Source organism: Aphelocoma coerulescens, chromosome 17 (genome assembly GCF_041296385.1).
Source record: "Aphelocoma coerulescens isolate FSJ_1873_10779 chromosome 17, UR_Acoe_1.0, whole genome shotgun sequence".
NCBI classification, from domain to species: Eukaryota; Metazoa; Chordata; class Aves; order Passeriformes; family Corvidae; genus Aphelocoma; species Aphelocoma coerulescens.
This window is the reverse complement of record NC_091030.1, coordinates 8,939,770-8,955,010: the sequence shown is the minus strand read 5'-3', so window position 1 is coordinate 8,955,010 and position 15,241 is coordinate 8,939,770. Positions and strand designations below refer to the sequence as shown.

The following is a 15,241-nucleotide window of genomic DNA, read 5'->3' as shown; positions in this document are numbered from 1 at the left end:
CACCCTCAGGGATATTCCCCACAAGGAAGAGTGAACAGATTTGCATGTACGACTCTTTTTCTGACTGAATCCTCTGTCAGAACTAGGTAGGGGGGCAGCAAAGTGAGCTGTGTCAGGGGCAAAGAGGACCTTCTGCTGATAATGAAACTTCGCTTTGTAGAATCTTTTCTGCACCCTAAGAAGGCTTTGCAGACATTACTGAACTCTTGTGTCACCCCGCTGTGCTACCCCCGAGCTGCGTTGGCGCCTGAGGCACAGCGGGGCTTCCCCGGCGAGGTTTCCCGGAGGCTCCAGAGGGAGTCAGGGCTCCCGTCCCGGATTTGGGGCAGGGGCTGCCCCGAGCACCCAGGGGGAACTTGGCGCTGTGACCGCGCTCTGGGCAGGCAGGACTTTCTGTCTGAGTCCCCGGCCACCATGGCAGACCCGCATCACTCCGCTTTCAGGAACCAGCCACCAGATTCTGCATTTCAGCCGGCCCGGGGGAATTTGCTCCGCGGGGCCTTTCCTCAGTCAATTCCCCGTGCCCGCGGCCCGGGACAGCGCCGGTCCCCCGAGCAGGGGAAGCCCCGCTCCCGCCGGCCCCGGGGCGCGGTTCGGGCTCCCCGCTCCTCCCGGCCGGAGCGAGGCAGCATCGCCGAAATCCAGCCGAGCCGGCCGCAGCTCCGGTACCCGCGGTGAGCGCCCGCCCGGGGCCGCCGGGCTCAGGTACGGCAGAGGCAGGGATGCAGGGAGGGATGGAGGGGAGCGGCAGGGACGGAGGGGAGCGGCAGGGACGGACGGAGGGACGGAGGGGAGCGGGCCCGGCCGCAGCCTCCCGCTGCGGAGAACCGCCCGCGGCCCCCGGACACACGGGCCCGGTGCCCGGACCGCGCCCCGGGAGCGCCCGGAGGGCAGCGGGGGCTGCCCGGGGGTCCCGGCCGCTCTCCGCCCCGCCGAGCCGGGATGGGCGGAGGAAGCGCCGAGCCGGGGCGGCCGGAGCGCTCCGTGCCCGGGGCTGCGGGGCTGCGGGGCTGCGGGGCTGCGGGGCTGCGGGGCTGCGGGGCGCGGGCGGTGCCGGTGCGGAGGAGCCGGGGCTGGGCCAGCGCGGCCGCGGGCGGGGGGAGCGGCGGGCGGCTCCTCTGCCCCGTCCCCCCGGGCACCCAGCCACGACAGCCCCGGTCCGCTTCCACTACGACTGTGTTACCGGCTTTAATTTAGGGCTCTGGCAGGTTGTGCAGCCCCTGCGGTCGCTGCCGAGCTCCCGCTCAGATGCCTGCAGGGACCATGGGAATTGGCTAAACCAGGCCATGGAAAAACGCTGTTTGTTCCGAAACCCAGGGACAACCCCAGGGTGTGCCATGTCCACCTCACGGCAGTCACACCGCCAGCCCGGCCTGCCCAAGGCAGCCTTGATTCATTCATTTTCAAATTTCTTAGCGTGACTATCGTTAATACTGTGACAGGTTGTGGGGTGTCAGTACTGTTATGGGGAAAAAAAAAAAAATTTATACAGGCATTATTATGATCAAACTGCAGCAGTTCCCGGGTGAAAACCTTCCTTGAACTTTCCAAGAGACACCAGAATCAGTTTTGGCTGCATTTCCAAAAATGTCCCACTGCACAGCTCTTATTTACCAAACCAAAGTGAATGTGGCGCATGTGGCTCCAGGTGCGCCTGGTAAGAGCACAGCATTAAGGGCTTGCGGACTTGGGATTTCCTTTGTTATTTCACCACAAGTTTTATGGCTTCAGGAAAGTCACTGTCAACACACCAGCTGCTCAGTTTCTGTGTCTGTGAAGTGAAATCACGAATTTTGGCTGCTGAGAATTGCATGGGGTTGGGGATTTACTCTACAGAAACAATTCTGTGTGATGGGGACTGACGGGATTGTAGCTCATCTTTCTACAAGCTAAAAACTCTTAAAAGAAAGAAAACCACAATACCCCTTTTTAGGACGTGGTCTATTTTTGTGTAGTGTTGGAGGGAAATTTTAAACTTGTGCAGTAATTTCCTGCTGGTACCAGGTCAAAACCCACTGTGACATTTGGTCGCACCTGTCACTGCAGACCCAGCTAAACACAGCACTGTCACTGCTCGGGTTTGGGGCTGCTGGAGGACTTTGATACATCCTCTCACATCAAAACAACTGTGTGCCGTGTTTGAGCACCTGGTTTTTTCCTTCTCTCCGACAGGGCTCACTTCAGATGGCCGAGAACACCCCCAGGAGCCTGCAGGACACCCCCAGCTCTTCTCCCGATGAAAACGAGTTTCCTTTCGGATACCCCACCAACATTTGTGAGGATGTGCCTGGTCAGAAGTACCTGTGCAGCAACTGCAACAACATCCTGAAGAAAGCCCTGCAGACGCTGTGTGGGCACAGGTACTGCTCTGCCTGCCTCACCTGGATCGTAAGGTACGTCCTGGGCTGGCCCGGGTCACTGCCAGGGCCACGCCCGTGGCTGCAGCATTCCCGAGAGCTGGGTTGTGCCTCTGAGCTCAGGGATGAGTCGGTGGCTCCCTGGCCCGCTGTCGCTTTCCTGGATGGCAGGATTTTCCATGGTGGACTGCAGGATACTCTCTGCCTCCTCCTTGTTTCCAGCATGGAAATCTGTGGGGTGGATTATGGGGCCTGACAGTGTTTTTCTGTCTGTGACATAATAATTCTGATTTAACCTTGAAGAACTGGTCCAAGGCTGACTTAGTCCTTCCGTGGCACTTTACAGTCTTTTGATAAGAGATGCTATAGGATTTTAATGAACATAATGTCACATATGTTTATATCTGTCTGAACAAAATGGGCATTTTCTGTGCTTTAGAAGACTTCAGTTTTCACGTTATCTTTCCTACTTGGAGTTTTTGCATCATTCATGAGATAAATAGCTTTCCATCTTTATTCCTATTTATGGTCCAGGCTGCCCTTATTTTAGTGAAATACAGGTAAGATTAATGGGCAGAGTCCTGGTCTTGAAGAACAGAAGAGCAAAGCTTTTTTGACATCAGTGTGTTCAAGAACTGGCCTTTTCATGAACAAGGACTATGGATTCTGAGTGGAAATTACAATTTCCATGGTTTTATTTGTGTCAGTGCCTATAAAATACCTCCTAAACTGCAGTGCACCAATGGATTATTTAATTCTTCTTTCTTTTTGCCAGAAACAATAAAAATGCAATTTGCCAGAAATGTAAAGAGGAAGATCCCAACACTTTAAGTGAGGAAAGCCTATTGGCAGAAGAAAGGGTAAGTTGTAGTTCACAGGTCATTAATTTATCATTAACCATTCTCTGTAGTCATCATTGGACTGGAGTTCAGAAGGGAATAATATCAAAGGCAATAGCAGCTGATTGTTACACATTTTAACTTAGGCTTTAATAACTTGGATTTCCCAGAGTTTTTGATTAAAAAAAGTGGAATGGCAGCCTCAGGACTTTCCAAACCCAGGTTCTGCACTGTAAAATCCCAAACTCTCCCATATGATTAACTTTTTATTGTCTCAAAGTAACTGGTGCTTTCCTACTTGTAATAATATGTCTTAGCTGTTACTTATTATCCTTAGGAAGTATTTTAATGGATTTTCCAACCTCATGGTTTCTTGTACCCTTCAAACATGAAGCTGAGCATAATAATTGATACAATCTATGCCCTGGCAAATGTTTCATCTGTAATTTAATGGTGCAGATCTCTTCTTGTGTGATTTTCCAGGCAAATTGCTGTGCTGTTCTATATCCCAAACACAAACTGGGCCATAAGGCCCAGTCCCAGCTTGTGCTTTTCCCTCCTCTCTGAACATGCAGGGATATCAACAGACACACAGTTTGTCTACATTTTTTTTTAGGAAAAAATGAAAACAAATAGGCAGCTGAGAGTGGCATAGAAGTTTAGGAAGTTTAGGAAGCAGCAAAATAATGGATCTGCTGTTAATGCTGAACTTGGTAATATCCCAGGAAAAAAAATTCCTCAGTTCTGCAATGAATTTCCCAATAACAGATTTCATACACAAATAGGTGCAGCTGAACCCTTATGAACTTCTGCTTTGACTGTCAGTTTGGGATTTCTCTGCTGTGGGATTCTCCTTGAGTGTGCTGGGAATTTCTGCACAGTCTGTGGGTGGGTGGTTGTAAACAGACCCCACTCTGGGCTGCCTGGCACCTTCCTTTGCCTGCTGGGTGTCCAGATGAAGCCAGGCACCAGGAAGGGAGGAGGATCTGCCTGTGTACATCATTTCCAACAAATGCTGGGTGGATCTTCAGGAACTTTGAAATGTGGGCATCATTTATAAATACTTTCCTCCCTCTGTTTGTAAAGCTTTCCCCTCCCAGTCCTTACTCTGTGTTATTCCATGTGAAATCTTCATTTCTCTGCACTGCACTTACCTCCAGAGTATCCAAAAAATGCCTTTAACTGTGGCAGGGCTTCTTTTTATGCCAGGGTACCTCTTTTAGTGCAAGGTGTAATATTAAAGTGTGCAGTATTTCATAAATTACACAACAGTTGTACAATTCCTCACGTTTAAATAACATAAAAATCGACATAGTGCAAAGAACAAACCCCTCTCCCATCTGGTTCATATTTTTTTAGCACACAGTGTCTGCTAAAATGGAAACAGCCCCGATCTGAGCAGTGCTCTTCGTGCAGAGCACTCTCAAGTCCTCTCTGCAGCACGTTTAGGAGGTGTTAATGACCCCGATAATGAAATGCATTCATTAAGGGACCCCATAGTCAGGGTCCTGTCAGCACATTCGCTGCATGTGAAATATTTCAGCTCCTGTGAAAAGAAATGTAAAATAAGAGCTGTAGTTGGCTGGGCTTATTTTCAGTAAATTAATGTCAAGTCCGATAGATTATTTTTGAATGCTAAGAAATAAATGATTCAATAATTATTTGGGCTTCTACCACACTGAGATTAACTTGCCTGGTCACTGAGTCTTGTGCAGTATTTTTTTTTAAAATAAAGGATTTATCAAGATGTGGGTTTCTGTCACCCTAGTCCCATTCCAAGAATGCATGCTGGAGTATTTTCTCATCAGTGTTTTTTTCCTCACTTTGTTTTCTTTCCAGGCTTTTGGTGATGCTGCCATTAATAAAGAGATTTCTGAACTCAGAGTCCACTGTGTGACCCTTGGATGCAGCTGGTCTGGCATCATGAAAGATTTTGAAGTATGTTTGAAGAGAGTTTATTCAGATTAATATGCACTTTTACTGGAAAGGGGACGGAGAGGCAATGAAACCAGGATATCAGCAGACACAAATTAATACAATTAATTAGAATCAGTGTCAGTACTGTGATTTATTCCAACACAGTATCTAAAAACGTGCCATTAATCCATGGAGGGTTCCCTGCCCATGGCAGGGGGGTGGAACTGGATGATCTTCCAACCCAAATCATTCTGTGGTTCTGTGATTAACTTTAGTAGGGCTTTGGCCAAATCCAGAATATCCTGAATGAAATTCACATTGCACAAATTTACATCAACTTGATATTTCTTCCAGGGGTTTCCTTATTACTTAAATGCAAGGCTGCTACAAGCAGGTTGTGACAGGGCAGAGTACTTCAGTCTGCAGGATACTGTTCAGGCAATGTCCTTAGCATGTTTTATAGGAGAAATAATTCCCTCCTGTGTCAATGTATTGCTTGTATTCATCATTCTTTTCAGACTGATCTGAAATGCTCCAGGTAAAATATTTAAATGTGCACAGTTTGTGAATCTGCCATGCAAATGTGAATAGTGAATACAAGGGAGAAAGCTGGGACCACAATCATGTTGTTTTTAAACAAAAGCCCTACAAGACTGTTTAAGGGAAACCTTGTGTTTGAATTTACCAAAAGTTGTTTGGTTTTGGTTTTGGGATTTTTTAAAATTAATAATTAACAAAAAAAGCCCCAGTAAAGTTGGTGAAATTTTCACCAGTAATCTCAGTAACTTTCAGCAGTGGGACTTTACCCAAGCTCAGAAGAAATGCAGATCAGAGCTGCCAGAACAGGGACTATTTATAGATAAACCTGAATCAGCACTTTACATGTTACTTTATAACTTTTTACTTCCAGGAGCATCAGAGTTTATGTGAATATGCTTTGATCCCTTGTCACACTGGCTGTGGACTTGTGGTGATGAGAAGGAAGCTGGCAGATCACTTGGAAAATGGATGTGTCAATAATGTGACAGTGTGTCAGCAGTGCCACTGCAGCTTGGCCAGCTCTGAATACCAGGTAAGAACATCTCTCTCTCACATAAAGTCTTTATATTAATGGTTTAAATAATTGGTGATGCCATTTTCCCATCCTGATTTCATTGCACTTGGGGAATATTTAATATTCCTGAGTTTGATAATTTTTCCACACGTGTTGGAGGGAAAAATGGTTGTGATAATCTGCTGGTGATGTGACAGAGTACCCATGTGCTCCCCCAGGGCTTGGGCAGCCCCGGTTTCAGCTCCTGGCTCAAAACTTGTCCCAGTATGAGGTAAGAGAGAAGCAGAAAAGCTACAGACAGTGGCTGGGAAGGGATCTTGAAAGTGGCTGAAGTTTATTCAAACTAAAACCACCCACAAATGTGTAAGGCAGGATTCTGTCAGAATCTGTTAGATCTAATGAGGTATAAATCTCCACATTATCAGCAGTGTCCAGAGACCAGGAAGATCATACTCTGAATCTGCCACTAATATCTCAGTGACTATTCAAACATATTTGCTTTACATATTTTAATGGGTTTTGCTCAAAACTATGAATATTGCTCCCTCTAAATGATTTCAAGGGAATAATTGCCAGCCTTGGAGTTGGGCAGAGTGATTAAAGACCCACATGTGAATATTTCAGAGATGTAAGTAGTAGTGGGTAGCTCTGCATGTCCAAAGTGTCACAAATTGATGCCTTTCCAAATACTGAGCTGAGAGATTTGTAAGGAATTAAGACTCCTCCTGGGGTAAGAATCAGGTGCTCTGTTAAAATCTACTCCTTGGGAAGCTTTTGCTTGTGCTCTTCATCCTTTACTAACCTACAGAGAGAGGAGAATCTGGACCCAGGCACATCTTCCCAGTGCTAAATCCAGTGTTTCCCAAAACTGTAAATACCAGAAGGTGGCAACACTAAATCCCTCTCAGCCTTCCGTGAGTGCAGGCTCGGGCTGGAGGAGGAAACCTGAGCTGGGTGCGTTCCCTGAGCACCTTTCTCTGCTCAGGGGTCTCTGACACTGCAGTTCCAGCGGCTTCAGAGCTGTTTTCCTCCCACTCATCCCACTTAGCTGCCACCTAATTCATATTTTGGTTGGGAAACCTTGGCAACTGAGCAGGGGGTTGGCCTTAAGGTGTGGCTTTTTCTCTCTCTCTCTCCTTTAGTGTTTGTAGAATTCTGGTTGCATGATCTGCTTTAATAAATTTGCACTGACTTCAGAATTTTGATTATTTGTGGGTATTCCATGTGTCCACAACCCTCTGGGAGTAAATTTTGGGCTCTGCTCTTGCTCTCTTCCTCTTGTTCATTCAGTTACAGGTCTTTTGATTTTTTACATTTCTCTATTTTAAATAAACTCCTCTCCAGTCCCTCTCCCCCTCAAGGAATTGGTGATCTGAAGGAGTAAAAGAGTCAAAATGAATAAGATAAAGGCATAATTTGTTCAATGGCAAGACAAAGAGTATTAAAAAATGAGTTAGAGAGTGAGAAAAACCCCTGGCTGCATTTCTGAGAATCGAAAGGGAAACCTCAGAAGTGATATGCAAAGGAGTTTATGAAGATTAAAGCCACCCCCTCCGAGGAGTGTGAAGGGAAAGCTGACAGTTGCTGTGTTAAATACAGATATTACAGATGCAGGGACCAATGGCAGGGGGATCACTTTACCCTTCTTGGAGCCAGAAATGGCAGGAAGCCTCCTGTAAGTGGTGATGCATTTTGCATTAGCACATCATGATGGAAAATTTGGATTCCAGCCTCCAAAATATTCATGAGTAGGATGCAAGAAGGGGCTGCACATTGAGCAAACTGTATGAAGTCAATGCAAGAGCAGTTTATATTTGAATTATATTTGTATTAGAATTTATATTGGAGTTTCCTGTGCTGTAACCTGTTTATATTCATATATATATCTGTGTATATATTTGAATTTCCTGTTCTGCTGGTCGTTGTTGCTTCCTGTTCTGTAGCCCCCTGCTTGTCACTGCAGGTATGTGAGTGTACATTTTGTGTGTGTGCACATAACTCTGGTTTGAACCTGGCAAGACCTGGACATTGCCAATCTTGTATCCAATATCCCAGGGTCACCTTGCAGGTCAATAATTAAATACTGATTTTTTTCCTTCTTGTTTTAATGACAGGAGCATTTGTGTGAAGGCAGTTTAAGTAAGGAACAAAAACCTGTGCAAACAGAAACAGCTTCAAAGGAGAAGGTGGGTGAAAGAGGAGTGAGTGCAATGCAGCTTTATTTATTTCATTTAGGTTAAATGAACACCTGAGAACATCTTCAGATCCAGCAGTTGCATCTGGGTGCTCTTTACATCCCAGCAAAGCTCTGCTGACTGCCTTCCCTTCCGTGCTCCCACAATTACCTTCACTAAATTATCTTCTCAGTTAGTCTTGTAAAATGGGCAAATATTTGTTTCCTCTTATACACTGAGTGAGAGCCACATGAGCAGAAGAGGAGTGTGCTGTATAGCAGTGTATTTAAAGCATCTTATTTATGAGAAGTTGTTACCAGGTGATCCCTGTGGTTCATTCAATTCTGTTCTGTCATTATGGGGTCTGTTAGATGGACACCTCACTGCCAGGCTGTGTGCAGGAGGCTTGCAATCAACCACACTCTTAATTGATTTACCATAATTTTCAAAGCTGGTTGGGCACCAGAAGCTGTGGAAATACCTTGACTTGGATTCATCTGATTTATAGCTGCTGGGTTTGTGGCTTAGCTGTTTGTAGGGAAATAAAAGAATTCCTCGCAATTAGTATTTGATGATTTCCTCTGCATTTTTTTTTCGGCAGAACCACTCTGCATCCTCAACCAGCAAGGACGGATGTCGTTTCTCTGAAATTGGCTGCACATTTAGGGTGAGTGAAACAGGTCCCTTCAGGAATGTTCCACCCTGGTTTGGACATTCCCTTCAGGGTAGTGTCTCTGAAAGCAGAATCAGCACTTCTGATGCCAGATGATGGAGCTGCTCCTGCACCTTGCAGTTTTTCCATCTCCCAAGGAGCTGCAGGATTGCTGGGTTTGGCCCCAGGCCAGCTGTGGTGCTCATAGAGGGTGCACTGACGGTGTTGTCTCCTTCCAGGGAAGCAAAGAGAAGATAAAGGAGCACGAGAAATCCGCAGTGGGGGCCCACATGCTGCTCCTGCTGCAGCACATGAGGCAGCTGAAGGGAACCTTGTGCTCTGCTGCCAAAGCTGCACCGGGCTTCACCCCACAGTCAGAGCTGAACCCAGTGAACAGTGCAGGAAAAAGCATCTCTGACCTGCAGATCCCAGCAGGGCTGGAAATCAGTGGGGATCCAGAGGTGGACTGTTTCCCTGGATCTTCTGTTCCTGAAGATGAGTCTGTCCTGCAACAACTCGTGAGGGAGAAAGTGATTTCTGAGCTAGAAAATAAGCTGCATGTGTTTGAGAACATTGTGGCAGTGCTCAATAAGGAGGTGGAGAGCTCTAATTTGGAAATCCTGGCCTTCCGGAGACAGAGTGAACTGGACCAGAACATAATACGGGGCCTTGAGCTGAAGGTAAATACAGCAAGGATTGTCTGGGTGCTTGTTCTATAGACAACAAATACTGACACATGTCAGGGAGAGGTGGGGTAAGGATCAGGACAGGGAGTTTGAGCTGTGAAGTGTTAAGTTCTGGACACATCTCAAGGATCCTTTTGTTGTTTGATACATTTTCAAACAGGGTTCTCTAAAATTTGTTCTCTAAATCCACGTTTAGGTAGTGAGATATTCCTGAGGGTTTTGAGTGTTCAGAATTTGCCACGATCAGACTGTGAGCAAGCAAAAGAGCTGTTTAATTGCCTGATCCTCTTACAAAGCAGCACTTTGCCTGGAGGCCCAAACAACATCTCCATGTATGTTTTGACACATAGCTGTCACTTGGAAAGAAATCAAAGCAGAGCTTCCAGAACATGAGGACTCCAGAAGGATTCAGCCACCCCTGCAGCACAGCCTGGAGCAGGGGGCTGACTGAGGGCTGGTTTTTTTCCCTAGATTGCAGAGTTGCACCGGTGCCTGACGCAGAAGGACGCGGGCCTGAGCAGCCTGCACAAGAGCCTGCTGTTCTCTGAGCAAGCGTCCTATGATGGGATCTTCCTCTGGAAAATAACAGACGTTGGCAGGAAGCTCCAGGACTCCGTGACTGGCAGGACAGTTGGTTTGTATTCCCCAGGTAAAGCACAAGATGGAGGTGTGTGTTCACAAACCCCAGTCCTTCAGAATCCCCCCCAGTTCTCCAGAACTCTGCTTCTTTCTGCTCGTCCCAGCAGGAGGATCTTTAAAACAGCTCCTTAAACCAAGATGCTGTTTATGCAAAGATCAGGGGACTGGGATGTGCTTTTCCAGAGGGCTGTGCTTTAGTTTAGGCTGTCATACTGCACTTTGCCCTCCACCACAGCTGCTTGCAGTGGATCCATCCCTCCTAACCCTCACCTCGGCGCCTGCTGGCACCACGTGGCTCCAGCTGCAGCTCTTTCCCATGTGGGAAATAATTGGATTAGGTAAAATGTGCTTGTGTGGCTGATAACAGGTAACTGTCACCAAGGTTTGAGGCACTAAAAGGATTCCAACCACTGGATTTTTGTTGCTTGTAATCTCCAGGGGGTACTGATTTGTCTGTCCTCTCTGCGAGAGCAAACCACGTCACATTTTACCTTTTCCCATATGCCAGAACACTCATTATGTCTTTTTTTCCCCCAAAAAAAGGTTTACTAACGAAGAGTTCTGATTTTCAGCTTTCTACACTGCAAAGTATGGCTACAAGGTGTGTCTGAGGGTGTACCTGAACGGGGATGGGACAGGGAAAGGAACCCACATGTCCCTGTTTTTCGTTGTCATGAAAGGAGACTACGACGCTTTGCTCCCGTGGCCTTTCAGGCACAAGGTGAGAAGGGAAACCTTTCCATATCTGATCCCAGCCAGAAGTCAACACAAAGTGACTTTTTCTCTGGAATTTAGTGGAAGTGGAGTACTTTCCCACATCCCTTTCCAAAGGTGAGGAGCCGTCCTGACATCATGGTCAGTAATTTGTCTCTGGAGTCCCTTGCAGGGAAAGCTGCTCCTGCTGATACTCCAAGCTTTGCCAGGTAGGATTTTCAGACACCAGAACGTGGTGTTTGGAATACTCCAACCTGTGTCCACCTGGGCTAAAGCCACAGACACATTTTTTCCTGGCTCTTGCTAAACATAGATAATATCAGTTTAGGAGGCAGTTATGATTTGCTGCCTGAAGGCGTCAGAAGGGTGAGGTGAGAGTTCCACTTACAAAGGTGCCACAGATGTCTGATGTAATCCTGATCTTATTTTTTCCCCTAAGTGTGGTCTGATAATGGCAACAGTGGTTAGAAAAGCAGACAAACCATGGCAGGGCCTGATCTCTGCTCTGGCACTTGCCTTTGTGGGGTAATAATTCTGTAAGCCTTTCCTATAAATAGCTTTGCTATGAGTTAGCAGCCAAGAAAATAGAAATCAAAGTTCCCAATCCTCACTGTATTAAAAGATTATCACAGACCTTTCATGTTTCAAACTAAAGAACAGTGAGTTAATAAAGGGGGTAACGAGGTGGGGAGATTCTATACTGATATTTAGGTTGTGTCTTTCACATATTTGTGCACGGGCAGCTGAGCTGTTTGTTCTGATTCCAAACCACAATAACAGAATAAATGTAATGACTGGAACCAAACCCAGGGGCTGTTTAAGTTATCAGGAGAGAGAGGAAAAAACCTTTGGACTGTGCAGTTCTCTACCAAGGAATAATTCCTTACTTGATTTAATTTAATTTTGTTTTATGGGTAGCAAAGTTTTAAAAACTTCATCTGGGAGTTCACATGAACTGACCTTGCAGGTTGGAAACATTCGTTACAGTTTGTATTCAATTATCAGTGGAGCATCCAGCTGCTTTTGCAGCACTTGTGTCCCTGCTTGGTTTGTTTTTCACTCCAGTAACTCCTCGTTGCCACATTCTGTTTTTCAGGTGACATTTATGTTGCTTGACCAAAATAACAGGGAACACATAATTGATGCCTTTCGCCCGGACCTGACTTCTGCATCGTTCCAGAGGCCAGTGAATGACATGAATGTGGCCAGTGGCTGCCCCATGTTCCTCCCCTTGTCCAAACTGCAGTCCCCCAAGCACGCCTACGTAAAAGAGGACACGCTTTTCCTTAAATGCATCATAGAAACAAATTAGCAAATCCTGAAATGCGGTTGGATGCGGAAGTCACCCGCTGAATGTCAACAGATTATGAGAAAGAAACCATCAGTTTGAGAGCTTGTGTTAGTTTTTGTGTACACAAAATGCACAGAGCCTGAGCCTGCACCCCCTGCACCCACTGCCATCACCTGGAGCTGCCCCTGTGCAGCAGCTGCTGGAATGGGATTGTTTCACCAAGCCAGCCAATTCTCATGGTTTAGGTGTCAGTCTCAGTCACCCCCACCCCACACTCGTGGAGAAGGGGCTGTTCTTCCTCCCAGCTGTCCCTGCTGTGGCTGTGGTGCTGCCGGGGTGCCTGGCAGGGAGTGTGGCTGGATTCCCTTCCCTGGGATGGGCAGGTTTGTGGGGTGAGGCTGAGCAGTCCCGTCCTCGGGCAGCCCTGCAGGGTGTGCAGCTCCCTTTCTGAGCAGGGAGGGAGGGAGCTCCTGTCAGCCCTCAGTGGCTGGCAGCCACGGGGGGGGATTTTGGCTGTTCCCCAGTGGGAGCAGGGACAGATTCCTTCCCCTGAGGCCCAGATCAGGTGTCTCTGTGCTTCCCCATGACCTTGGAAGCCAAGAGTGTGGCCAGCGCTGGTGGCTGCAGTCCCTTCCCCAGGGGATTTATTTCTTGCTGTTTATTTCAGACCCTATTTCTGTGCTCTGTGAGGAGATGTTGTGTTGCATCAGCAGATAAGGACCAGATTACACTGTGCCTTGGGGGAATCACCTCTTGGATTTCCAAAGGAGCCCTGGGACTTTCCCACTGTGGATAAAGAGCTCAGGGAAGGCCAGAGCTCTGCTCCAGGTGGGGTCAGAGACTCTCAGTAGTTTGGTTTAATGTCCAGTCACTTCCTGAACCTTCAAGGCAGATGACTTATTAGAAATTATTGATTTCTTTTTTGCTTAATTCCTTTTGTGTGCTCTGATGCTTAAGTTTCTTTGCACGCTAAAATAGAATTAACTGCTGGAAATGGTTTTGTTCTCTTTGGGTTTTCTAATAGAGGTAAAGAATGAATAATTTTTTTAATAACTGAGACAAGCTTGGGACTGTCTGCATGTGTGCAAAATCTCTCACTTCTATCTTGGCAACAGCCTTTAAAATAATTAGTTGTGATAAAGCATCAAATTTCAAAACCACCCACCCCATAAACAAATATTTATCAAAGATTGTTGGGAAGGAACTGGATATTCTTTGCCATCACATCTGTGTGTCTTTTCCTCTATTCCATCTTTCAAATGTTCTTCCAGGGACAGAAAGTGATTTTTCCAGCGATGTGCCAGCCCCTGTCACGACACTGGAGTAATTTACCTGAATATATTATGCTTTTCCTGGCTGTATCACTTTGACAAGTGCTGTATTTATTAAGATCATTCATATTTTCTTATGGTTTTATTTATTTCCTAAATAAAGCTTGCTAACTTAAGAAAGGTTTGGGTGCTATTTTCGCTGCCAGATAGGGAACTGGGCAACCTGGAGATGTGATGATGAGGGTTTGTTATAGAAACAGCTGAGCTGTGCTGCACTTTCCTTCCTTGCTTTTTTCTTTCCTTCTTGCTGGGGAGGAGCTGTGCTCAGGAGCTGCAGAAATGCCCAGAACGTTTCTGTGTCCATTTCCCTCAAACCTGCCCAGCTGGGAGAGCACTTACAGGCTCTTCAGCAGAGCCCACAGAGAGAGATCAGTTTGAAAAAAAAAAAGACGGATATGGATGAAATCCATGCTAAATAAACAAATAGACACGAAACCCGCTGCCCGGTGCTCCTCCTTTCACAGGCACAGCCGGCAGAAAGCAGCCAAATGTCAGATTGATCTGCTCTGGTTGTGATGGCAGCCACCCCTCGGACCCAAGGCTCCTTTCCGAGGGCATTTCCATCCTTGGAAAGGGCTCCAGGAGCTCGGGCTGCCCCTGCGGGGCACGGCCGGAGCCGGAGCGTGACCGTGAGGAACGCACGGAGCCGCTTTCCAGGCGCGGGGCTCCGCTCCCAGCCCGGCTCTTCCTGGAACGGGCTCCTGGTTTTCATCTCCAAGACCTTCAGCCGCAAAGGCGTCTTGATAAGGAAGTGGCTGACACTTAAAGGAGCTGGAATCGGGGCGATATCAGGAGCTCTCTGATCCAGCAAATCATTTCTGTGTGATTTTTGGTTTTGATTGTTTTTTGGTTTTGTTTTTGTCTGGATCAAATCTAACGATGCAGAAAAGTCACGGAGAATTTTAGCGAGTTAGATCAGCAGCATTTGCTCTGTGTTTAATGGCCAGGCTGGCAAAGAGTCACGATGCTCCTGCAGCTACGATGGTCTGAAATAATCAAGGACAAGGTTTGGAGGGAAAAATAATGATTTTTTTAATATAATGGACGAATCAAGCTGAGAAAAGGGGCAAATTTTAGGCTTATAAGCCCTTGTTCAGGACAGGGAAAGAACTCAAACCTTGCACACAGTGGCTTAAACTGGTTGTGTTGGTCAGTCAGCTGGCTTCGGGGAAGAGGTGGTCGAGACCCTCAGAACAGAGGGATGAGAGGGGGAATTAGCAACTTGTGGGAGCTACTTCTACTGTCAGGGATGTGTCCTATTGAACCGGCTGCTCCTGCAGCCGTGCTGGGAGCCGTGGGAGGCTCCGGAGCCAGCGAGACCAGTCCCTGCAGATCCATCTCCTCACCAGGCCTGGAGCTCACAGGCAGCCCCGTGTTTGGGTTTCCATTCAATATTCCTCGGCTTCGGTCTCCAAGGCTACACGCCAACATCCAACCCCTCCTCCCACTCCTGTTTTCAAAGAAAGAAAAACACAGTGAAAAGAGGCTGCAACGATTTCTGGGCAGTTTTCAAAGCAGAGAGGCAGCGCTGGGAGCTGCTCTCCCTGCACACTCCGCAGGCTCTGATCCAGCCTGGGCCATGGTTCC

At 47.1% G+C, this 15,241-nt stretch overlaps 1 protein-coding gene across 2 annotated transcripts; it reads left to right on the top strand.

Annotated features, from left to right (window-relative positions):
* Window positions 1-619: 619 nt before the first annotated feature.
* On the top strand, window positions 620-14,016 carry TRAF1 (TNF receptor associated factor 1). Of its 2 annotated transcripts, XM_069031939.1 has the most exons (11): window positions 620-705; window positions 2,173-2,393; window positions 3,133-3,217; window positions 5,036-5,134; window positions 6,024-6,185; window positions 8,282-8,353; window positions 8,943-9,008; window positions 9,233-9,673; window positions 10,151-10,328; window positions 10,891-11,039; window positions 12,129-14,016. In XM_069031939.1, exons 2-11 carry the CDS (start codon window positions 2,185-2,187, stop codon window positions 12,342-12,344), a joined length of 1,677 nt encoding a protein of 558 aa, XP_068888040.1. In that variant the 5' UTR covers window positions 620-705; window positions 2,173-2,184; the 3' UTR covers window positions 12,345-14,016. The 2 variants fall into 2 exon arrangements, with proteins under 2 accessions (XP_068888040.1, XP_068888041.1); XM_069031940.1 differs by lacking the exon at window positions 620-705 and having other exon boundaries at window positions 2,123-2,393.
* The last annotated feature ends 1,225 nt before the right edge of the window (window positions 14,017-15,241 follow it).

Excerpts from the sequence above, each read along its gene's own strand:
- TRAF1 (XM_069031939.1), top strand. The coding sequence starts at position 2,185 with ATGGCCGAGAACACCCCCAGGAGCCTGCAGGACACCCCCAGCTCTTCT. Across the intron at positions 2,394-3,132 it reads TGCCTCACCTGGATCGTAAG|AAACAATAAAAATGCAATTT; the intron begins GTACGTCCTGGG and ends TCTTTTTGCCAG. Across the intron at positions 3,218-5,035 it reads GCCTATTGGCAGAAGAAAGG|GCTTTTGGTGATGCTGCCAT; the intron begins GTAAGTTGTAGT and ends TTTTCTTTCCAG.